Below are 23,281 nucleotides of genomic sequence, written 5' to 3'. Positions count from 1 at the left end.
TCCAATCCCCCTGCTATGAGCAGGGAACCTTCCACTAGACCAGATTGCTCAAAGTCCCATTCAATCTGGCCTTATCATCATCTCTGCTTTTGTCTTGTTTTTATGACCTGTATGGTATTTCCAAGATACATAAATGATACTTAGGTGCCATATAATCCCTCCACCGCCAATATAAAAAAAATCAGCAGGTTTGGGAAGCCCCAAGATCTTGATACTGTGGCCACATTGAACAACAAACCAGTAGACAAACTAAGATTCCACTTGCTCTAGCACCCCACAGTATTATGTCCTAATCCTTGAAAGAGTTTACTGTAATACCACAATGTGAAGTAGCAGAAATGGTGAGGTGGACGCCACCATTCAGCCATGTTAAAGCAATTTAATGAATTTAAAGCAATTTAATATTAAACTTACATCATTAGGTGAAGTAGTGTGTTCCAATATAGCACTTGAGGGAGGTTGAGGAGTGCATTCACAGTAAATAGTACTTAAGAAATGCCAGATGGGTCACCCAAGCATGTTGTATTTACAACACTGCTGAGACAAGAATATTGTCTTCTCTGTTGTAGGCTGCAGGCTGGAGTCCAGGATTCTTTCTTGACTTTTGAGGTTTACAAAGATGAGATCACAATGCAGCTTGTCGACAAAGCCTGCAAAGTATTAGGTATGTGTTAACATGCCTCAAAAATGGATCATCCTGGGTCAAGCCTGAGACTGCAGCCCAGGTTTTGTCTCCTGCGCCCTTGAGAATGTCTTCCCTATGTTGCAAATTTTCTGCCTTCAATCTTAATCCACCTGACAGCATTGCAAGAACTTCCAAACCTTTCTTATTCCTTAAGGTATCTTTATTTTGCCAGGTGTTCCTGCTGACACTGTTCTGAGGGAGTTTGGAAAGTATTTCTTTGAATTCTGTAAGCGCTCAGGCTATGACCACATGCTGAGGACACTGGGTGGAAATCTCTATGAGTTCATAGAGAACCTGGATGCATTGCACAGCTACCTGTCCCTTTCTTACCAGGCAAGTCCAAGTAGTAACTGCTGAGCAGGTATGGATGGACTCTGCCAGAGTTCATAACACAATGAACAGCATCTCATAGGTGTGAATAAATAATGGAAGAAGTCACGAAAGCATGTTCTCTTCTGCTGTGTTCTGAAACAGATTACTTCAAATGTTAGGAGAATTTCTAAAAATTATTGGTTTTGACTAGTCCTCAACATTAGGAATTATTTACTACATTGGCTCTAATGCATAGCAGATTTTTATTCACAGGTGAGAATATTTAATTTTCTGTTTTTCAGCTTATTTATATTACAGTTTATGTTATTAAGGCATGAGATGCTTTTGTACAAGTGGAATTTATCAGTCTACTTTTTGAAAAAGTAGACTTTTCCAGAAAAAAAGATATTGAGGTTTTGGTTTTGGATTTGTTTGTGTTTTCTTCAGGAGATGAATGCACCATCTTTTAGAGTAGAAAAGAATGAAGATGGATCAATGCATTTACATTACTATTCAGACAGAAGAGGTCTGTGCCATATTGTGCCAGGTAATGAGACTTAATGCAGAGTACAGTTCTGTGCAATATATATACAGAGTAATCATATATTTGCAGGTGCACTCAGGTATCTTTTTTCAGATAAGGCCTGGCCATGGAATTGAAGTCTGGTAGAGTTCAGTGTCTAGACTCTGAACTCAATATTTCCCTACTGCCTGATCCCTCCTAGCTCCCAGTAAATTTCATCAAAATTTGATTAAATTTTGGATATGACAACCCAGGCCATAAATGTCCATTCTTGCTATAGAATTCCCTCCCTGGAAGAAGAATTCAAGTTCATGGTGTGTATTGTGTCTAACCGTTTGTTAATTCTCAGTGACTTGTGCTTTTTAAATTACCGTGCAGTAGAAAGTCTAGTTGAGTTGAAGACATCCATCCACCCTGTAGTAGATCCAATCTGTGGAACTCCTACTGAACCCTGCTCTAATCTGAATCTTTTACCAGCATTTAGCAGCATCTCCAGAGCTGTGCTTGTGCAAGCATTAGAGAGCTATAGGTCTGTAAGAGATGATCATATTCCTTTCTTTCATAAATGATGCTGAACTTAGGAGTTCATCAAAACTTCCCCCTTTGTCAAAACTTATTTCATATTGGAAGCACAGAATTATTTGGAATTTTGAACAGAGCTTTTGATGTCATTTAGATGTCCAGTATTTTGCCTAACACCTGACCAGAAATGAGAGAACTGACTGTGCATCTGCATGAAAGATATTTCCTTCCTTTCAAAATACAATATTCTTCAATGACTGAAATAGATTGTAGAGCAGAATCTCTTTAGACTCCCTGCACTCTTTGGGTTGATGGGAATTCAAATTATTGCTCTATGGCTACTTGAACACATTCTTCAGCTATCCTGCTGAGCTGCTCCTGGATGAAAATCAGCATTTTCCTCAGCCAAGGCAAAAGCAGCAGTAACTTTGAAGCTGACCTCCTATGAGCATTTTCTCATCATGGCAACTGTAGCAAGGACGACTTGTGTTGCTTTCTCCTTCCAGAGCTCTTTGGGAAAGTGATTTCTGAAACAGTGAAATTCCACTGTGGGCCCTCTAAAATGGAAATTGAAAAGGTTTTGTTCTTGGCAATACCTTGTCTTTTGTTTCCCCTTCAGGAATCATCGGTGCAGCAGCCCTGGATTTTTTTAACATTGAGATTTCAATGAAAATAGTCAATCAAACAGAAGAAGAGGAAAGAACTGGGAAAAAAGAACATATTGTTTTTCTTGTCACTCAGAACCCTCTATTTCCGTGCAAGGAAAGAAATGAATTTTCTTCCTCATCTCAATGTCTTGTTGACTCTGAAAAACAAATTGAGAACCAACTGAATAAAGAGGTATTTTAATATTCATTATCACCACATTACTAAAATATATTTAAAATAAAACCACCCTTGAATTTCCCTTTGGATTTATTTCAACAGGACCTTGAAAAAGCCAAGAATGCAAATGGTGACAGAGGAAACTCTGTTTGTCCTGCTAAGAAAAGTCATTGGAAAACATTAAGAGGAATAATCACATTAGGAAAAGGTGAGAGATCATTCAGAGAGAGCTTGTCATCATTTCTGAATCTCTTCAGCTGGAAAGTCATTAAGCCTCCCTATCCCCACCCACCCATCCATTTTGAAGTTACCATTTATATTTCCTCTGCAACTTTTCAAAATGTTTCTGGTTAAGTTTCTTTCAGTTTGACATTGATGATCACAGAAAAATTGCAGATAATAAGCATGCTTAGTAATGACAGATACTTAAGTGGAATATGACCTGTCACTTTTGTCTCTTAAACAGGGCTTTCATCTGAAAAGTGTTCTATAAAATGCCACTGTGTGGCGAATTTGATTCTTCATTCTCATGTCACTTGGTTTAAGATGCTGAATTTAAAAGTGTTTTTTTTAACTTGGTAGATACTACTCCTTTCCAAAATTATCTACTGTAGTAAATTCTGAAAGCCAAATTACATCCTCCTCTACCAATAGTGTACTGCTAATCTTGTAATCTCTGTTCTTGCCTTTATGTATTAGATGCTTATATATGTTTATAAAATGGAAGGAATTTTTCAGTTAGGATCTTTTGATTCCCCAAAAGGAATGAGAATCTAGGTCAGTATTGCCAAGATGACAGCATTCCGGGATGAGAGAAAAATTGAACCTGGTATTACCTGCTGCAGTGTCACATGCATTACAAGGGCAGGTATGCTAAGTAAGAAATTAATATATTGTCAAAATAAAATTTTAGACTAGCATTATTACTAAAAAAAAAAAAATCTTTAGCGATAGGTGTGAGTTATCAAGAGCCAGACTTTGATAAATTACAAACCCACACTGACTTCCCCTGAAGAAGTAAGAGGTCTAAAAGCTAGGTTCTAAGTTTGCAATATTTTGCACCACTCTCCTGAGTGACTTGGACATTTGTTCTCAGCAGAACTTACTGGAATAACTATCATAGCCAGCTTCAGGGGGAAAGAGATCACTGGAAGTTATCATCTTTTTGATTCTGGTGGGTTATGGGAATCCAAGTTTATGCCATGAAGATCAAAGGTTTTGGGTGCTTCATTCAAAAGATGAGCTTTTTTGATATTTTACCCATTGTATTCCTTTTACAAAAATATCTGCTAGTAAGCACAAACTACTCTGTAGATTTGTGACCATTTTATAAAAAATCTCAGGGTAAGTAAAATTGAAACCAAACAGTAATTCTGTCTCTGTGCTGTAGACATTATACATATGGTTTATTGTATAGGAGACTAAAACCCAGGTCACACTGTTTTTTTTTTCTTTTCTCTTAGTGTTCTTTAGTAGCTGGCAAAGTGTATTAAATCCAGTTCTGTGCACGTTTTTGTGGGATGTGCCTGTGGTGTATTGCTATGGCATCTGCAGATTCACAGAGAAATAACATCTACAGTTGTTCATCTATTCTTATTTTGTCAGCATAATTTCAGGCATCTAGTGCTCTGTGTTTTTCGTGTGCTTAAGTTTTAAACACTCAGCCAACTCAGATTAGTTGCTGATCAGCTGTGGATTACACTGCAGAGCATTTAGCACAGATGTGTGCACATTTCTGGGCCCACACACTGTTTGCTTTATCTTCACCCACTATGATACAGGGTCCTGTCTCACTGAGTGATAAAAAGTCATGCTGATTGGTTTTATGAAGTGCAGCCTGATTTAAAAACTACACATTTATCTCACCACAGGTAAGCTCCTGAGAGGATTTGATCCTGTTTATCCCAAGAGCCTCTGGATTGACACAAAAACATTTTGCAATGGACTTCCTTTTCATATGGTTTTTGACAAAGAGGTAGGACAAGCATGTGGTCAGGGCCCTTAGTTTCCATAAACCTCAGAGTAATTTCTCTTTGTTTTGACTGTCCTACAGTTCTCTGCTGCAGGTGCTCTGTGTGTAGGTACAGAGTGTGCAGAGTACACTCACTTACAGGATTTGCACAAATACTCTGTACAGAGGCATGCTCTCTATCACTGCAGATAGGAATCTCCTTGGAATTCATTGAGGGCCCCATGTCTGAAACATCTGCAGATATGCCAGCAAGGTTTATTGCACCAGTCTATCTGTTACCAAATAGTGAGCAGAATTTTTCAAGGTTTCTGGTCACCTTCCTGTCCCTGGATATACCAGAGACATGTCCCACCCTTTAAACTGGCTTTGCATTTCAGTTTCCTGCTCTCCTCCCAGTTACTAATCTGTCCCAAGGCTTTGAGGGCTTTGCTGGCAGCTGAGGCTCCATGTGCTTCCTGAGTCTACTCCTACATGCTTCTGCTGGGAAAGCCCAGCTGCCTACTGCATCAGGCAGCATGCAGCCCCAGTGGGACCCAAAAATCTCTTTACCTTCTGGGGCAGAATTGTCTCTCCTGTGCACACACCTCTGCAGCCCCTTGGCAGGGCTGCCCTCTGGCTGTTCCCAGCTCGCCTGGGTTCCCACCAAGCTGCAGGTGCTCCTGCTCTGAACCCTGTGGAGAGAATATTGGCTTAAGACAGAAGCAAAGAAAGGAGAAGCTGAGGATGGGACAGCAGAAGAACACTGAATACATTCCCCTCAGGGAACATGTTTTGGTATCGTGCTGATCGAGATTCCAGAGCATATAATCTGCTTCGTGCCACTGCCCACATCAGCCAAAATAAACCTTTCAAGAAGACCAGTAGGCTTAATTTAATAAAATTACTAGTGTGCAAAGAAGAAAACTCCTACACCCATTACTGGCAGCCAGGTCAGATCTTCAATGACAAGCAGAGAAAAATGTTTCTGTAGAATTTAAGAGCTCAGGTATGGTCAGCAGAGTAAAGGAAAATGACTAAACCATCACACTTCATTAAGAGAAAGTAACCCATGGCCTCTATTAGAAAATTAATATTTGCCAAGGCATTTTATGCCACAGTTATTTTCATTTTGGAATATAAAACACTCTGGTATTTCAAAATTTCTCCTGCAAAATTCTCAAATATTTTCCTGTAAGGCTGTTTGTGAGGCCTACACAAAAACAAGCAGGGATAATAGCAGGTAGTTTTGGGGGTTTTTCACAATTGACAGGAAGGAACATTTTAATAACAACATTCCTTTCTTGGGGCTCTGTGTTGCTATGAAGAGCATGCATTCAGGGCTGTGTAGTACTACTCTGACAAGGTAGAAACTTTGCTCAGAAATAAGCCACGTGCTCTAGAAAGGCTAAGCATGTGGAAATGTATGAACAGTTGCTTGGTCTGAACCCAAAGGGACACAAATTGTAACATTGGTCCATATTTTCTTTTTAAGCTCAAAGTGAAGCAAGCTGGGGTGAGCATTCAAAAGATTGTACCTGGCCTTCAGACCATGGGCATCTGCTTGGATCAGTATTTCAGGATCATTCACCCAGAAGTACCCTTCACCATCTCCAGCATTCAGAAATTCATCAACAGCCAATTTGTTTTCCAGACTAGGAGAGAGATGATGCCTGAGTCATGGAAAGAGCGGCCAATGCTAGAGCTAAGAGGTACTTCAGCATTTTCAATAGCATAAGTGCTCATATTAAATCAGGAATTACACTGAGGTGCACTCCTGACCTCACTCAAGTCCTATAAATAGCCTTTGGGCAGTGAGGAGATTAGATGGTTCTGTTTAGAGAAGCAGTAGATGCTTGTACACAAATTCTGCTATCACCTCACCAGATTTTGAAGGCTTTCAGGCAGAAGCAACCACTCTGTTCCTATTTGAAAGGCTTAGAAATATGGTGATTTTCTGATGCTGCAAAACCCACATGTGAATACATGGTTTGTTTTTAATTTATGCCTTTGAGGGGAGTGATTTGCTACTGGCTGGGTTTCCTATGTGATTAAAAATAGATTCGTTCTCTGTGCTTTTATTTTTTGTAGCACATTTTCAGGTTCTAATTTCTGTCTTCACACACCCCCCCAAAGACACGTAAGAGAGTTTACCAGTTAAAATTATCTCAGCAAAAAAGATACTGTATTTGCTTTATTTTTACTGAGAGGAGTGAATATGGGATGATCCTCTGCTTGGTGTAATTAACTGTAATGGCATTTAGTTTAATTGTTATGTGACTTCAGTTTTTCTTTTCTGAACTATGTAATGTCACCTAATTTTCTCTTGTCTCCTTTCACCTTTATGTAATGAGTGTCAAATCTTGTTTTCCTGAGATTCAGAAAAAAAAATTAAGCATTTAGGGACAACCTTGAAAAAAGTATGCTACCAAAACATGGAACTTTGACCAGTCATGGGTACAGTTGTACTTTCTCTTATGCTCTAGGGGTTAGTTCACATGTATTTCTGATGTTTCAATCCTCTTAGTTTTAAAGCTGTTCATCCAGTACTCCTGGGGATGAAGTGAGGGAGAAAGAAAAAAAATAGGAATTCCTAGATTGCTGTTTAGAAAACAATGAAGTCTAATAAGTAATACTATAATAATAAATAAATAAATAAATAAATAAATAATAATAATAATAATAATACCTCAACCAAAACAAACAAACAAAAAAAAAAACTAGATTCCCCACCAAAAATCCCTTTTACCTTTATTTTTGTTACTGCTTATTTAGATTATGATAGTAACTAAATGCTCCAATTTCCAGGGAAGAAAGTGCCATTGACTTTACTGGGACACAAACTATGCACTGTGAAATTTAACTTCAAATGTTTTGCTTAATCACCGTGAGTCTCAGTTCCCCTGTGCATGATTCTGACTGGCTGGCTTTGGGAACAGCCCAAGAACTAGGAGAAGAGGAGGGGAAAATGCAGAGAGGAGCAGAAAGGAGAGGAGAGATGTTGCGAGCACTGGAGTTCCTCATGAGGAGGAGGGACTTCAATTCTAGTTGGGCTCTGCCCAGCACCTGCAATGAGGAGTGACTGCTTCCTGGGTTCCAAAATTTTGTTATTGGCTCCTCTGAACAAGTTCACCTTGAATTCCTAGGAAATAAATTCCTGTGATCATCCAGACCCTACAGAAACCCACTGACCTTAGAACTCGTCCCCTAAAATTAACACCAGTAATGCTGAGCACCCTGTGAAAGGCCACACTGCTGAAAAGCCTTGCCACCACTTGTTCCACACAGGCCAGATGATGTGGATGGAGTCCCTGCAGTGCATGCTGTACCTCTGCTCACCTCTGCTTCGCACTCTGCACGAGCTGGAGGAGCGGCAGATGCACATTGCAGACATCGCCCCTCACGACGTCACCAGGGATTTGATTCTCCTCAATCAGCAGCGACTGGCAGAGATGGAGCTCTCCAGCCAGCTGGAGAGGAAGAAGGAAGAGCTGCGGATCCTGTCGAAGCACCTGGAGGAGGAGAAGAAGAAGACTGAAGCTCTGCTCTATGCCATGCTTCCCCAGCACGTGGCCAACCAGCTGAAAGAGGGGAAGCGAGTTGAGGCAGGTGAATGAACAGGATGCATTTGGGATGTGTGATCTGTGCAACAGGGGGTGGTGATAGAGAGATTGGGGTGCTGGCACAGCCCCTTTGCCACTGCCCTGGAGTCCATTCTCTGCTTGGTGACCTCCATGCATAGGAGGATGATCACAGACGCTTAATTTCACTGATAATAAAAATTAGGCTATTCTTTCAAAGAAAGCTTTGGAAGCTCTTTGCCAAAATTGTTCCTTAGGTGGTGAAAGGTGGTAGTAGCTGCCCATTCAGTGAACAAAATTCAGTGTTTCAGCATTAATCTGAGATTTTTGTTTTAACATGGGTATACAGGAAAATGAGGCCTCAGAAGTGAAGGGAATAAAGCTAGTGGTCTTTGCTAGAAAATTCTCCTAGTACCTCTATGCTAGTTATAAATATAGGATCATGATGATCTCCACTGTTATTAAGGGTAGCAATAATATGCTTAAATTCCCTTTAGTAAGCTCATACATGAAATTAGGGATAATGAGTTAAGTCTTTCCTGTATATGGTGCATTCAGATGTTTGGGTTGTTTGAGATGTGCAATTATTCCTGTATTGATACACTCTTACACTGACACCTCTCCTTCATCTCAGCAGCTGTGTGTGCTTATTACAACTGAGAGGCCATAGAATGATCTTTCCAAAAAAGTCCCAAACAGATACTGTGATTGTCCAGCCATTAGAAATACCACTGCTCTTTCTGCCCACAGGAGAGTTCAAGGAGTGCACTATATTGTTCAGTGATGTGGTGACCTTTACCAACATTTGTGCCCAGTGTGAGCCTATTCAGATAGTACTCATGTTAAATTCAATGTACCTGAGATTTGACAGACTGACCACAGTGCATGATGTGTACAAGGTAGGTACTGATCAAAAAAGGCTGCAGAAATTTTGCTGTTTTTTTGTTGTTGTTGTTGTTGTTTGTTTGGGTTTTTGTTTGTGTTGGTTTTAAGTGTACTTAAATCCTCTTCACCACAGCATGATTGTTGGTTAAACCATAAAGTATTACCTATTTGTAGTGGCCACACAAACTGAAAAACAGGGAGAAGTGGACATTATTGGACAGGAACACAACTTCTATCATAGGCTAAAGTCTCTTTCCACAATGCTAATGCCAGAATGGCTCTTCTTTCATATATCTCTCTCTCCCTCCTTTCTCAAATGCCTATCCAATATGAATAATTTGCCTCGTTCTTTTATTTGAACCTCTTGTAAACAGGTCACTTTGTCATTGTCTCTTTGGGTGGGAAATAGCATTATAGACAATACCCAGACAATAGCTAGACTTCTGTTTCATGGAGATCTTCAGCAATGGTATTATCTCCTGCTAACCCCCACAGAGCATCAATTAGACCTGGACTGTACATGTGGTCTCCAAACTGTGCTGGAAAGATCAGAGCCCTGGCTGGCCTATAATAAGTGTGTTATTAACACTTCCAGAGGTACCAGATTTGATGTGCTGAAGAACACTTCCTAAGTTTCTGTCTGTCCTCATCTCATTCAGTATTTAGGAAGGCAGAAATAGTAAAGGGTGAAATCCAAATCTCATTTATTCTTTGCTCAGGCAAGGCTTGCAGTTCATCCCACAATAAATTGTACTGGGAAATCAGAAGCATTTCTTCCTTGGCAAGGAATCTGTATTCAATAATTGAAGAATGCAGGATGTGGCCCACAGATTTCAGGATGAATTAGCATCATATTCTATCTAAATCATCCATCATAAGTAAATGATCTGTCACTATAATAATCTTCTTTTGAAGCCTGTATATAACTCCTATTAATATTGAAGGAAGTTACTGGGGTACAGAGAGCAAGGATGAGATTACTATTGCAGGGAATTGGGAAAGCAATGGAATAGTGACATTGATCAAAGAAACTTGGCCCAAGCTTATAAACATCTGAAGTTATGAATAAATCTTGTAAAATTAAATCTTCTACTATGGCTGAAAAATAATTAGGGTATTTATTTGCATTAGTAGCTTTTTACAATTGTTTTTAATTTGTTACAGAAAATTTCTGGCATCACTGTGGGTTTGGCTGTCTGATAGAAAGCATGGACAGGAACACATTCTTTGAGATTGAAGTGCAGAACTGTTTTAAGTCATTGTGTTAATGAATAAACCCAAATATTAAATTATGTTTCCACTCTCCTATTGGTGTTAATTTTTAAGAAAGCCAATTAGTCTAATCTAAAAGGTCTCTTTTTTACTGATGATAAATGGGCTGGTGAAACCTCATAAGAGCAGTTTAAAAAAATTCATTATCGTGTAACATGCTTTTACAGTGGATTTTGAACATTTAAGGTTTCTCTGTTTCAAACAGGTCTGTTCTATTCCCAGCAAAATTTCTGGTATGAGAACAAAATGCAAAGTATTTCTCAGGTACTTTAGCATGTATTTCAAGGAGACTGGATGCCTGAAGGAGCACAAACCCTTCAGCATTTGTCTCGCAGGCTGCAGCTGTTGTGGGAAAACAGCTGGTTGTAGGGAAGGATGCTCCCAAATTGTTTAGCTCACACTCTGTTCTGTGAGATCCTTGAAACTGGAGGTTCCTTAATTTTGTGTGAACTCCTTAATCATAATCAACAGTGAATGGGATCCCTTGCTTTATTGTGACTTTTAAAAAATAAATCTCTCTCAAAGAAGAAATACGCATTTAGCTCTGATTGTGAATTAGAGCTAATTAGCAGCACTCATCTCTCAGGTAACCTCCTGGCTCAGGAGGCTGTGCCTCGGGCTAGCTCTTTGCATATACCCAGGTCTGCCGTGGGTAAGAGGAAGGCAAACAGTCTGACACTTGCACAGCAGCCCTTTCTCCTTAGGGTCTCTCACACTGATATCTAAAGTGGGTCAAGTGAGCAGGGACAGAATGCGATGAAATTTGTAGCGTGGAGTGAAGGAAAGGCTCTCCATCTCAAGGAAACTCATGTGTGCTAAACCTTTTCAGTGACTGGAAGCATCTTTTAAGAGAAAGGGGCAGTTGGTGCAGATGAGAAGAGCCCTGAAGAGCAAAACACTACCCTGAGTGAGATGCTCATGTGCTTGTCCCTCTCAATTAAAGGTGGAGACGATTGGAGATGCCTACATGGTGGTAGGGGGGGTCCCTGTGCCTGTACCCACCCACGCAGAGCGAGTTGCTAATTTTGCCTTGGGCATGATAATGGCAGCCAAAGGAGTACAGAACCCAGTTTCTGGAAATCCTATCCAAGTAAGTTAACACAAAGGTGCATGTGTGTCTGTCTGCTTCTTGTGCTGAGCTTCTGGTTAATGTATTGCAGCAGCACCTCAAAGAGCTGCTTCTGACTCCTCTTTGGCTTTGGGCAAGGCCCACGCGGGCACATTTCCATGAGGAGCCTCTCCCTGTGGGTATTTGATATCATACTGGTGTGCAGTGTTGTGTTGAGATGAACTTTTCGGTAGCTGGATAGCATTAAGAAAGATGCTAAATAACAAGTGACATTTTTGGGGGGTGTTTTATCTTTGTAAAGATTCGAGTTGGGATCCATACAGGTCCTGTCTTGGCGGGGGTTGTTGGAGAAAAGATGCCTCGTTACTGCCTGTTTGGAGACACGGTGAATATCGCCTCGCGGATGGAGAGCCACGGCGTCCCCAGCAAAATCCACCTGAGCTCCAGTGCCTATCAGTGAGTAACTCTGAGGGAAACCTTACCTGCTCAAGCCCATGCTAAAATCCACTGCCTTGGCAGCTGCACCTTTCAGTGTAAATGGTGCTTAGTCACTCATTTAAGCAGCTTGTAAAGGGAAGTCACTGCTTGTAAAAGTCTTATTTTTTCCTAATTATTCCAAATGTACTTATATATAGAAGCATAGGTTTGAGAGTCTCCATCCTAGAGAGCAAAATATTTAAAAAAATGGTGATAACCTATTTGGAAATACTGATAAATTAATGTAGGTGCTAAAATGATAGAACATTTAGAACATTTAATAACAAAAGGCTTAAAATCTCTGATTGAGCACCATAATTTGTAGCAAAACTGTTTCATTTACACTTACTAAGGATTAACTGCATAAACAACTATCCTCTTCATGATGTAATTTACTTTCCAGAAACTCATGTTAGTAAAAAATTAATACTACATTTCCAAGAACTTTATGTATGCATAAAACATGTATGAAAGAGTGGAAGCAAAGACAAGCTACAAAGGAAGGAGTACAACAACATTGTCTGGGCACATAGGAATGATGTTGGGAAAATGAGCTGGCATTGAAATGGGAAACAAAGTTCAAAGGCAGTCAGAGGAGCTCTTCAGTGTTAGAATATAAATAGAAACATGGACCTGCTGTGACAGGTGATTTAGTGACAGTGCTCTGAAGAAAGGCTGAGTTACTCAAGGCCTCTCTTGCTTTGGTCTTCGCTGACAAGATCTTCAAGGTCCCTGCACCAAGAGTCAGGGTACAAGGAGTAGGTGAACTATGAGTACTGGAAGAGGATCAGAGGTCTTTAGAGACATCTCCGTCTACAGAAATACATGGGAGCAGAAGGGATCTGAGGTAATGAGAGCTGGGTGATGGCACTGCAGAGCTGCTGGCTGTCAGCTCTGACAGGCCATGGTTGTCAGCACCGTAGCAGCTGAAGAAAGCTACAGCTGTATGGAAAAATGGCAAGGGTGACGTGGTGAAACTGCAGGCTGATCAGCCTCATGTTGGTCCCAGAGAAAATCAAATGGCCATTTTTGGACACATGAAAAAGGCAATTGGGAATAGCAAGTCTGGATGTAAAATAAATTAGTCAATCATGCTTGACAGACCTGATTGACTTCTCTGATGAAATGACTGGGGATAATTCTGTCTAGCTGATATTGGCTGCCTCAGTTCTTAATTTCTGTTTACTGGTAAATAAGAACCCTCCACCCTACTGAAATATTTGACTATGTGATTCAGTATTTTTTGATCAGGCTGTATGTGTAATGCTATGAAAGCACAGCAGGCTTGAATCAACAGTTGAAACAAATCCTCGGTTGTTCACAAATTGAGACTTTTTCGCTGACTGTTGTGATTTGGTCATTCAGCTCTTTTAAAACATCAGTGTCATTTTTACTTGTATTGAATTTTCATGTGTCATTTTGCTTCTGATACTTTAGGTGCCTAAAATACAAGAATTTTGAGATTACTGAAAGAGGAGAAATAGAAGTAAAAGGCAAAGGGAAAATGCACACATACTTCCTCATTAGAAATAAATCTGCAACTGAGAATGAGATTATGGGAAGGCCAATGAAAGATTTAGATTCTGGCCATGAATCTGTTCAGTCCTTTCCAGAAGGCAAGACTGAAACTATACCAAGTTCTCATCAGCCAGGTAGAGTCAACTCAACACATATTTTCTTCCTTGAACAAATGAACATTAATAGAATCCAATTAAATGTCCTTTTGTGTTCTTCTTTCAGCTACTCAGACTGAGCAAAAGAAGGACCAAACCCCAGCTATTGCAATGAAGTATGTTGATGGCCCCACCGATGCACAAAACAGCCTCAAAAGAAGAAATCAGATGAAAGTTGGAGATTTAACAGGTAGCTATTTAGTTACCATCTCACAAAGACCACAGAACTAGGAAGTAACTGAGGCTTAATCTTGCAAGTTCTTTATATTCATCTTCTAAATAACCATAGTTTTGTCAAGCCAGAAATTCATGCCAACATATACACATTGCCCTTCTGCACAATCTTTAGGGCCATACAAATTTTACCTTTGGAGCAATCCCAGGTGTTGGTTTGCACTTGTGAGAAAGAAGCTGACAGAGCTGTCAAACCCCAGAGCCCTTTTGGGAGTGCAAATAGAATAGATAAACATTAGACAGCTCTTCACAGGGACAGACCCATGAACTGTTCATGTACACCTTTTTTCCTAGGAAAGACGTAGTTATGGGGGAGCCTTACCAACTCAAGAGAGACCTCAGTCCTGCCTGCTGCAGGAGTCAGAAGGATTTATTGCCATGCTCATGTTCTGTGACCAAAGTTCATTCTCCTTTGAAGTAGCTGATACTGAGATAGCAGATCTGATGCCATAACAACCTAATCTAATGCAGCAAGTCTTGTAGTTCTATTTATGTGTTTTGTAGATTTTAAACAGACTAAATATGTTGTCGCTAATTACTAGAAAATATTTTACTGCCTTCCCTCCCACCTGCTTAGATGTGGTGGTTAATCTAGTATGTGGTGTGCTGACAAACAGAAACCTCTCTGGTCTTAAAAACTCACAGTGCAGGAGTGTTTCCTTTCAGGCAAAACTTGTGATTCCAAAAGTGATGGGAGTCTCCATGGCAACCAGCATGCAGATGATGGTCCTCGTCCTCCAAACCAGGGAAGAGTCAAACCTGCTGCTGAAGAGCCACAGAATAGAAATGTTCGCTCTAATTTTTGCACTTTACTCTAAGTTTCTTACTTTTACATTAAACAGAGAAATTTTATTATGATTTTGTGCATTTTGCTGTTATGGGACTGATTTTGTACATGAGTAGCACATGATTTTGTAAAAAAAAAAAAAAAAGAAAAAAAGACATTTCATCACAGTTTTCAGTAAGAATAAAACAGTGGAGGAAATTTTTTTAATCCATCTACATGGGCCATATAGTACTCCCAGTAGAGAAAGAAACCCTTGCAGGATGCTTTGAAGATGCATTTTTGCATAATATAGATGAAGATTTTCAGCCTGTGCCACATCTTTGAATATCCTTGTGTAAAAATCATGTGTTGGTATCTGATGCAGCAATCGAGAAAGAGGTGACTCATCCAGCTAGAAATATTCCTACTCAAATGAGCACTTGCCATAAAAGAAACATTCCCTGAAGTGACCATCTGTCTTGACTCCAGCACAGCCAACAACTTCCCCATGTAAGGTTAGCAGCATTCCACCTATGTTTTAACTGCAATAACAGCTTAATTTCTTAACTAATCTTTGGTTGGGTAAAGGCATTATGAAGTACAAGTGCAGGATGGATCTAAAATAACCTCTACTTTTGCATCCTGAAGAGAGAATAATGTGTACTTGATAGCAGCCAACAGTAAAAAAGAGCACCTGTGATCTCTGAACCAGCCATACATATTGTGCATAGAAGGACATGGAAATGGTAGAGTTACAAAGCATCAGATTTGTCACAACACTGAAGGACTGTTCAAGGCCTACAACCTATTTGAGACCTTCAAATGAGTTTCAAGTTTCTCATTTTTTCACCCCAGCTAGACAAAAAACCCAAAACATTCAGGACTGCACAAAGAGACTGTCAGTGCTGGAATTAATGTTGCTAGTATCATTGAAAACAGCATTAGAGATCAACATTACCTGGGATCAGAGGCTGCTTAACTGAAATACTTCTGTGCTGATATATTCTTAGATTCCTGATCAAAAATGGGAGAGAAAAATTGAAGCTCATTTGTCAGGGATTTCAGAGAGAGGAGCAAAATTACAATGGATATAAAAGTTATAGACAACTTGGTGCATCATAAATTGTGCTCTCACTCCTATAAATGGAGCTTGACAAAGTGGATGACTTTGACAGAAGATGTGCCCTGCACACTGATTTATTACCTTTGGCTGTATATTCATCAACTAAGGATGCAGGCATGAGACCAATGTGAACTCTGGGCAAGAACTCACTGGAGAAGGTGATAATGTTACTCCTCTCTGACAGTCTGGAGCATCATATTTCCACCTCTGTCTCTGCAGCAAGAGCGAGGCTCTTTAAACACCAGACAGAGAGCTAAGACTGATGAAAGGCATCTCCTCCTCTTTATAGTATAGCCAGATGAAATTTCACCTGGTTAGATTTTTTTTTTTTTTTCAAATCTCTGAGACAGGAGCTCAGCAGCTCAGTCTACAGGAACAATTAGTGCAATTAGAGCAGCAGAGGAGAATGCACAGAGTGAAGCCATTGGTGCTGTTCTCCACTAAAGAGGTGTTCCAGGGGGTTTGCCAGGTGGGGTCCCATGCAATGAGCACCTGTTAGCTTTTGGAGCACCTCATAAGCACATGCTCTGGCTTAGCTTCCTCCAGAAGAGATCAATTTAACACTTGCTTTGCTTAAACCTGCCCTTCTTGCTCTGAACAATCAATGTGTATTTAATATTGGAATGTTTTAATTGCCAGTAAGTGCCCCATGGTAAGTTACTTCATGCTGTACTGTGGTAAAAATGGTGTGCTCAGTGGTTTCTCTGTGGCATCTGCTACAACCTGGTTCTCCTGGAGGTGCAGAGCTGGCTCAAATCTGCACAACTGCTTCTAAAAATTAATGTGCCTGTGCATCATCATGTGTTCTTAAATCTGTAGACACTTCTAAGGACTACAAAAATATAATTCAAAAATAAATCTTTTCATTAATATACCGACTGCCATTTGTCAGTGATTACTTTGATTCCTGTCCCTCTTTTCCCTTCCACCTTTTCTATTCTCCTTTTCCTCTGGGCCTACAGAAGTGCCCAGTCTTTGTGTCAGTCACATATCTACAGTAAATTTGACACAAAAAGGGTGGGAGAAGAGAATTCCCACCGCTGCTTCATGGAAGCTTAGAAAAATTAAAAGTTGAGACTTTTGAAAGCTTTCTAAAACATATGGATTCCCAAATCCCATTAAATCTGGTGTTAAAACCTTAACTGTAAAAGTTTGGGTACCTTAAAGGTCCCAGGGCCAGATTTTTCAAAGACTTTTGTTACTTTTCTGAGGGAAAACAACTGGATTTAGGTGCTTAATTGAACATATATGCAGTGTTTAATTCCCACAAATGATGCTTTCCTTAAAACATTAATAAAACCTTCTCTGTAAAGCCTTCTAAAATGGGCTGTTTAGTAAACTTTCCAAACTGGAACCTCGTTTGCATTAATTCATTACTTCTGACATTACAATGCAATTATGTATGGATCCAAGCTGAACATAGAAATACACAAATAAAATAGCAGTGAAATTGAAATTATTACTTCAGTGGTGAGAATATATTAAAATCACACTTGAATCTAAAAAAACTATGGTGAAATTCAAAATGAAAAAAGAAACACACTATTTCACAGAAGTATACAACATCATGGAAAATCCAGAGGGTTTTTTTTCTACTAAGTCTCTGCTTCCACCTTAGAAAACGCAAGACTTTAAGAGTAGACAATGAGATTAAAATCTTCCTTAAAGTTATCTGTACAAACATCTATTCATGTATTCTTTATACAATATTTAATCATCAGTGCTTCCTGTACAGAAAGAAATAGCAGTGTGCAGTATTTTGATTCCATAAATAGCAGTAATCAAAATAAACATATGGAATGTTATCTTCACTTATATGATTAGACTAACAAGCACTGCTCATTTTTTACAAGCTGTCTGTAGTTCTATCTCATAGTTATGTTGTAATTGCTTGCTGAATTTCTGCTAATGATTTTTGATCTGAGCTGTGCTGAGAAGCCATTCCTAAAAAATTCTGATATTCACAGTTCTTCCTATTTTGACTTGGTGTCCAGCCTTTAGTCTCCAGCTGGATGAGCACACCATGTGAGAAGCAGATTTGCAGCCACATTTTCATACCAATAAGTACTTACTCTCCCCTGTGCTCTGTTAGAAGTGAACCCCAAAAGGACATAAACTCATTGCCAAGCTTTGCAGAAATTCAGGGCAACATTAACTGACTCTGTAATAACTCCTTAACTTTGCTGTATTAGTGAAGCTTGAAAGTTTTACCTACAGAGAAAACCTCACAGGCTCTTAGATAGCTCTTATTTTGTCATTTGCATCAGACACCTTTCTGTCAGGGGAATCAGCAAACACAAGCGGTGACACAGTTTCTGCTTTTTGTGACAAACACACCAAACTCAGCTTCAGCACCCTGCTCACAGTCCTGAGGGAAGGGGTCCTTGAACACATTGCACAGAAGCGCTTGGTGGAGGCACCTTTGCTTTGTGTGGTTTCATCACAGTGCCTGGGCTTCCAGCTGGCTTTGCTGTGGCTTCATTTCCATGCTGAACATCAGGCCAGTGACCCAAAACATGGCTGGGTGATGCTCTGTGGGCATCCTGCCAAAACGTTTTGCAGGAGAGGAACCTGACACACAGCTATCATTTAAGGCCAATTTATCTCGGGAGTCAATGGGCCTTTAAAAATTCACCAGCTCACATATCCTTTTCAGTGACGGTCATCAGATGTTTTGTGCTCTGATTTTGTGGGCTTTTGAGAGAACCTTGCTTTTCAGCAAATGATGACATATCTGTTGGTAAGAGGAAACTCACAGCCTTCACTTTACCCCTGGAGAAAAAATGAGAAATCATTATGAGGATTACAAATGTATAAAACATGCAGAGAAAGTAAAAAAAAAAAACCAAAACAAAAAAAACCCCAAAACAAAACAAAACAAAAAACCCCAAAAAACAAACCAAACCAAAACAAAACCACCAACCCGACCCAGCAATGAAAAAGTAAATGCTTTCAACTCTTGCATGATACTGGAGGCAGGATTTCATGCCATTCACATGGCCATCCCAAAGGACCAAGCACGGTGCTCTCTGCTGGAAGCATCTGCCTTTTTCCATCGAGTCTCACATCTCCCTATCGGTGCCTGACGTGTGTACAAAGCTGTGTGTGCACAGAACCCTGGGGTGCATGTGCACCTACAGAGACCCTTCAGTAATTTTAGTATAATAGTCCTGAAAAGAGTCCTCAGCCTCTCTTATCCTGTATTTAAATATTTCATTTTTTTCATTTACCAAACACAGTGGGAATCCCTTGGTAGAAATAATACTTTAGCATATATGAATTAAAATATTTTAGACATGCAAATTAGAGATGATTTGTTAGCAGTGCTGGTTTTTTTATTACTTGGGTACAATGGCACTCTATATAAATTCAAGGTGATACTTCTATAGAGTTAATTTTAAAGCAAAAAATATTCATATCACATACAGGATTATAGCTTTGGAGCAAAATGTGAGGAAGCTACAATAAACTAAGAATAGGGAAACCTGACATGAAGCAGCATGCTGGAAAGCAAAAATGTCATCCTTGTAAAAAATTAAGCTTAATAAGCTTGCTGAACTAATTGCTACAAATTACCTTACTGGTGAAAAGCTGAGATTGGTGTCTGTATCAGACATTTGAGTATATAATGGAAGCATCCACCATTAAGACCATAAAAGATACTAAATTTTTTTTTTTTTTTTTTTTTTTTTTTTTTTTTTTTTTTTTTTTTTTTGGTGTAAGAAACACAAAGCTTTGTGCTTCAGGATATCAACCAGCCTACCGAGGGGGTGAGGTGCAAAGCTCTTTCCACAGCCGCTTCTCCTCCTAAAGCAGCCAGCAGTGAGTGCACATGAGTCACGGTTCAGCTTGACAAGGCAGCTCTAATGGCAGCGATAAAATCATCATTGCTGTGGTTTGGCCACGGGGCACCCGGCAGGTCCCCAGGCATTCGATGTAACAGATCTGCGCTGCTATTTTGATTGCTTTCAAAGCTCTTTCCCCCCGTGAGCAAGCAGCAGTATTTGCCATTGCCATCCCACGCCTGCACGAGGTTTGCTCCCTCGCACACGTTCCACGCGAGCTGGCTCCAGGCAAACCCCGCAGTGTCCCTGTGCACCGAGAGCCCCCAGGGTCCCTGGAGCCAGCGGGGCGTGCGCCGAGATCCAGAGTTACGGGCCAGGGTGCTTTGCAAAACGATCCGAGTTCCCTGCCACGGACTAAATTTAGGTGTCTAACTGCTGTAAAACGTCTGACCCTGAAATGCCCTTACAAGGAAACCCAGGTGCCTCTAAAGCTTGACCTTGTTGTCCCCTGCAGCCTCTCAGAGAGGAGCTGGGCCCCAAATCGGCTTTGCACAGGGAGTGCAAGGGGCTGGGCACTGCTCTGCTCTGAGGATTTAGGGGGACAGAATAAAAGCTGTTGTGATGTGCCAAGCACAGGTACCTCCACACAGGTGACACAACGCACAGCAGGTGTCGGCCCCCAGGATGGCCACTGGAGTCCCGTCCCACAACACACACAGGCAGGCTTCTCCCTGCTCAAACACATGCTTTGAGGGCATTTGGGTGATTGTCCTTTTGAGCACAGCATGATTGGGCTGAACCCAGGAATCAGCATGAATTCTCAAGATGGATATATCAGCAACAGGATGTGGCTGGGCTATCATATATCACAGTCTCATTTCTGCTGGTTCTACCTGTGGTTGTTGTCCTGTGCTGGAAAGCTTCTCATCAATGAGCAGAGACACTGAGGGCTGGTCCAGCAGCCATTTCACTTAATTTAGAAGCTGTCCTCAGACTACTTTTTCAAGGCTGAAAGCATTAGCTTGTAATGCTTCAGTTACAGGGGAAATATGATACAATACATCTAAATCCATGAGCCACAGTAATCACACTTCTAAAGGCATAGTGCAGAGTTCCTTGGTATTTCCGTGTTTTTTGTTCAAAGTTTAAAAATCCCTTTCAAGCTTAGCTTGTCAGAACATCACATCAATCTGCAAAACTCTGCCTGGCTTTAACAGAGCAAAGATTTCAGCCCCCTTCTCTCTCCCTCAGCCTCTCCTTTCTATAACAAATTTAACCAGCTACCACTGCCAACCCTCACGCAGTGCAGGGAGGAGCACAGCTTCCTCAGAAGAGGTCTCCAGTCTGCCCATATACATTCAAACAACTGTTTTGCTGATAACATACTAAAACCCAGAGCAAAGTCCATATATCTTATTAGGCGAAACCTGTGACCAGCCCAGGCAGGCGGTGCTGTGAAGGCAAACAAACCTACTGGCACTTATAGACATGCTCCTGAAACAGCTTCGTGTTGCTGGAGTGGCTGTAGCAGAGACAACTGGCTGGTGATTTTTCAAGCCCTTTCTCCTCTTCCCTGGTGAGCTGTGCTGCAGCAGGAGGGGCTGGTGGCTGGGCACTGCCTGGCACCTCCAGGAGCCCAGTGCTTGGAGGCTTCCTGCCAGCCCAGTGGGACCTTGTGCTGGAAGGAGCAGGAGCTGGGGAGACGGTGGGGTAGCGTCTCACAGTCATGGCAGTGTCTGGGGAGCAGAGAAAAAAGCAGAGATAAAAACAATACTAATACTAACACTACTATTAATAATAATAAAGACAATTCAGATACCCTCAATGTATTTTTGGAGAGCGACTTTTTACATGGGCAGATAGTGCCAGAACAAGGGGGGACAGTTTTCAGCTAAAAGAGGGGATGTGAGATTTTAGGAGGTGAGGCACTGGCACAGGTTGTCCAGAGAAGTTGTGGATGCCTCATTCCTGGAAGTGTTCAAGGCCAGGATGGATGAGTCTTTGAGCAACCTGGTCTAGTGGAAGCTGTCCCTGCTAATAGCAGGGGTGTTTGCACTAGATGATATTTAAGGTCCCTTCCAACTCCAAATCTACCATTCTATTTTTAATCACTTTTTTGAGGCTCAAAAACATTTTGTATATAGTGAAGCTGAGAGGCAGAGGAGGCCAGACAGCCCCTTTAGGCCCTACCCTTTGCCCTAGAAAGCAGCCGGAGAGGAAGAGCCACACAGGGTTAGAAAGCACTTTCCACAGCTTTCCCCCTTGCTGAAAGACCATGGAGCTGTTCCCAAAGTGATGACATCCCTAGCCACCAGCAGCCCCTGCCTGAGGCCTTCAGGCAGGTAATCTGGCCACTGGGTCAGTGGGATTGGCAACAACCACTATTCCATCACAGCACTCCTCTGGCTGCATGAAAATCCACTCCTGCTGGTCAGCCTCTCATCTTATTCCTTCTCATAGACTTGTCTCCATGAAAACTTGTGGGGCCATTTCTCCAATACTTCTCACCAAGCTACATTTTGCTCTGATTCCTGCTTCATTAATTCCTCCAGAAGTCCCAACCAGACTTCTACAACTGAGGAATATTTCCATTTTTCTTCTCTGATAAAGTTGTGAAGAGAATGTATTCCTTTATATTGACCCCTCTCTGCCTCAACAAGAACAAACTGTGTTGTCTGCAAAAATAAACTGTACATCTGGCGTGATGTATGCAGCCAACCCGTTATTTTTTGTAGCATTTTTCTCATCTTTGACTAAGGCAGGATGGGTTATGGCATGGTTATGAGTGTTGGCCCTTTTCTGCCTGGAACAGAGAGGGGACAGGCACGTGGAGGAGAATCCACACTGCGAAAATCCAAAGCAGAAAGTCAAATTCTGCTGAAGCAAACTGAACTCTTTGAGTTGAATCCTTTGTTTGAGCAGCAGCAAAATACTCCACTGAGCTCAGCTGTGGGGGATGCACCCTGAAAAGCCCACAGAGCAAGACACGCAGTGCTGTGGGTTTGGTGTGAGCACAGAATGAGGCCAGGGCATTTCATGGAGTTAACCAGAAGGCAGCTGGCAGCTCCTTCCCCTTCCCTGCGGGCTGGCACACCCTGCACGGGCAGTGCCAGGACAGCCCCCCTCGCCGGTACCTGCGTGCTCCCTCGGCGCTGGAGCGGCCGCGGCGCCGCCCGGCAGCGATGCTGGGGATGCCGCCGGTCCCGCGGCACCAAGGGCGAGCTCCCATCGGCTCGCAGCGCCGCTCCCATCTCCCCGTGCCGGCACCGCCGTCTGCCCGCAGCCCCGCAGCTCTCCCTTCAGGGCCCTGTTTTCCCGCTCCAGCTTGTTGATTTGGGAACGCATCTTGCGGATGACCTGCAGGAGGTGCGTGTTCCCCTCCATGGTGTCCTGCCCTGCGGAGCCGCTCCTCAGCCGGCCGCGGGCAGACCCTGCCCTTAAGAGCCCCTGGGCAATGGGAGCCGCTCCCGGCACGCCCAGCACGGGCCGGATCCCGGCCCTGGGGGGGGGCTGGACCGAGCTGTCGAGTTGCCAAGAGAGGGCCATGATTTATTCATCCGGGGCTCGCGTTTCAGAGCAGAGCTGGCTCTCCCCGCCGCAC

General features: G+C 41.7%; 2 protein-coding genes across 3 annotated transcripts; one reads left to right on the top strand and one right to left on the bottom strand.

The window, feature by feature from the left end:
* The first annotated feature begins 443 nt into the window (after window positions 1-443).
* Window positions 444-16,767, top strand: LOC128812065 (guanylate cyclase soluble subunit beta-2-like). 2 transcript variants are annotated; one of them, XM_053986217.1, is made up of 14 exons: window positions 444-664; window positions 858-1,018; window positions 1,445-1,544; window positions 2,662-2,882; window positions 2,970-3,075; window positions 4,739-4,842; window positions 6,311-6,527; window positions 8,104-8,424; window positions 9,147-9,295; window positions 11,497-11,643; window positions 11,924-12,078; window positions 13,537-13,751; window positions 13,840-13,962; window positions 14,673-16,767. In XM_053986217.1, exons 1-14 carry the CDS (start codon window positions 496-498, stop codon window positions 14,822-14,824), a joined length of 2,340 nt encoding a protein of 779 aa, XP_053842192.1. In that variant the 5' UTR covers window positions 444-495; the 3' UTR covers window positions 14,825-16,767. The 2 variants fall into 2 exon arrangements, with proteins under 2 accessions (XP_053842192.1, XP_053842191.1); XM_053986216.1 differs by lacking the exons at window positions 444-664; window positions 858-1,018 and adding an exon at window positions 1,217-1,270.
* A 1,767-nt stretch (window positions 16,768-18,534) lies between these two features.
* CCDC195 (coiled-coil domain containing 195) lies at window positions 18,535-23,064 on the bottom strand. The gene is made up of 3 exons (XM_053985874.1): window positions 22,815-23,064; window positions 21,155-21,416; window positions 18,535-18,667 (listed from the first exon to the last, which is right to left on the bottom strand). The coding sequence occupies exons 1-3, from the start codon at window positions 23,062-23,064 to the stop codon at window positions 18,535-18,537; spliced, it is 645 nt and encodes a 214-aa protein (XP_053841849.1).
* Window positions 23,065-23,281: the final 217 nt, after the last annotated feature.

This window comes from Vidua macroura, chromosome 10 (assembly GCF_024509145.1).
Source record: "Vidua macroura isolate BioBank_ID:100142 chromosome 10, ASM2450914v1, whole genome shotgun sequence".
In the NCBI taxonomy this organism is placed as follows: Eukaryota; Metazoa; Chordata; class Aves; order Passeriformes; family Viduidae; genus Vidua; species Vidua macroura.
The sequence above is the reverse complement of the archived record's forward strand: the minus strand, read 5'-3'. Positions and strand labels throughout refer to the sequence as shown.

Bases quoted from the DNA above. Each gene is read 5' to 3' on its own strand.
- LOC128812065 (XM_053986217.1), top strand. From the start codon at position 496: ATGCCAGATGGGTCACCCAAGCATGTTGTATTTACAACACTGCTGAGA. The intron at 2,883-2,969 runs GTATTTTAATAT...TTATTTCAACAG, and splicing joins AGAACCAACTGAATAAAGAG to GACCTTGAAAAAGCCAAGAA. The intron at 4,843-6,310 runs GTAGGACAAGCA...TTTCTTTTTAAG, and splicing joins ATATGGTTTTTGACAAAGAG to CTCAAAGTGAAGCAAGCTGG.
- CCDC195 (XM_053985874.1), bottom strand. From the start codon at position 23,064: ATGGAGGGGAACACGCACCTCCTGCAGGTCATCCGCAAGATGCGTTCC. The intron at 21,417-22,814 runs GTACCGGCGAGG...TCTGCTCCCCAG, and splicing joins AGCGCCGAGGGAGCACGCAG to ACACTGCCATGACTGTGAGA. The intron at 18,668-21,154 runs GTAGGTTTGTTT...TTTTTTCTCCAG, and splicing joins GAGCATGTCTATAAGTGCCA to GGGTAAAGTGAAGGCTGTGA.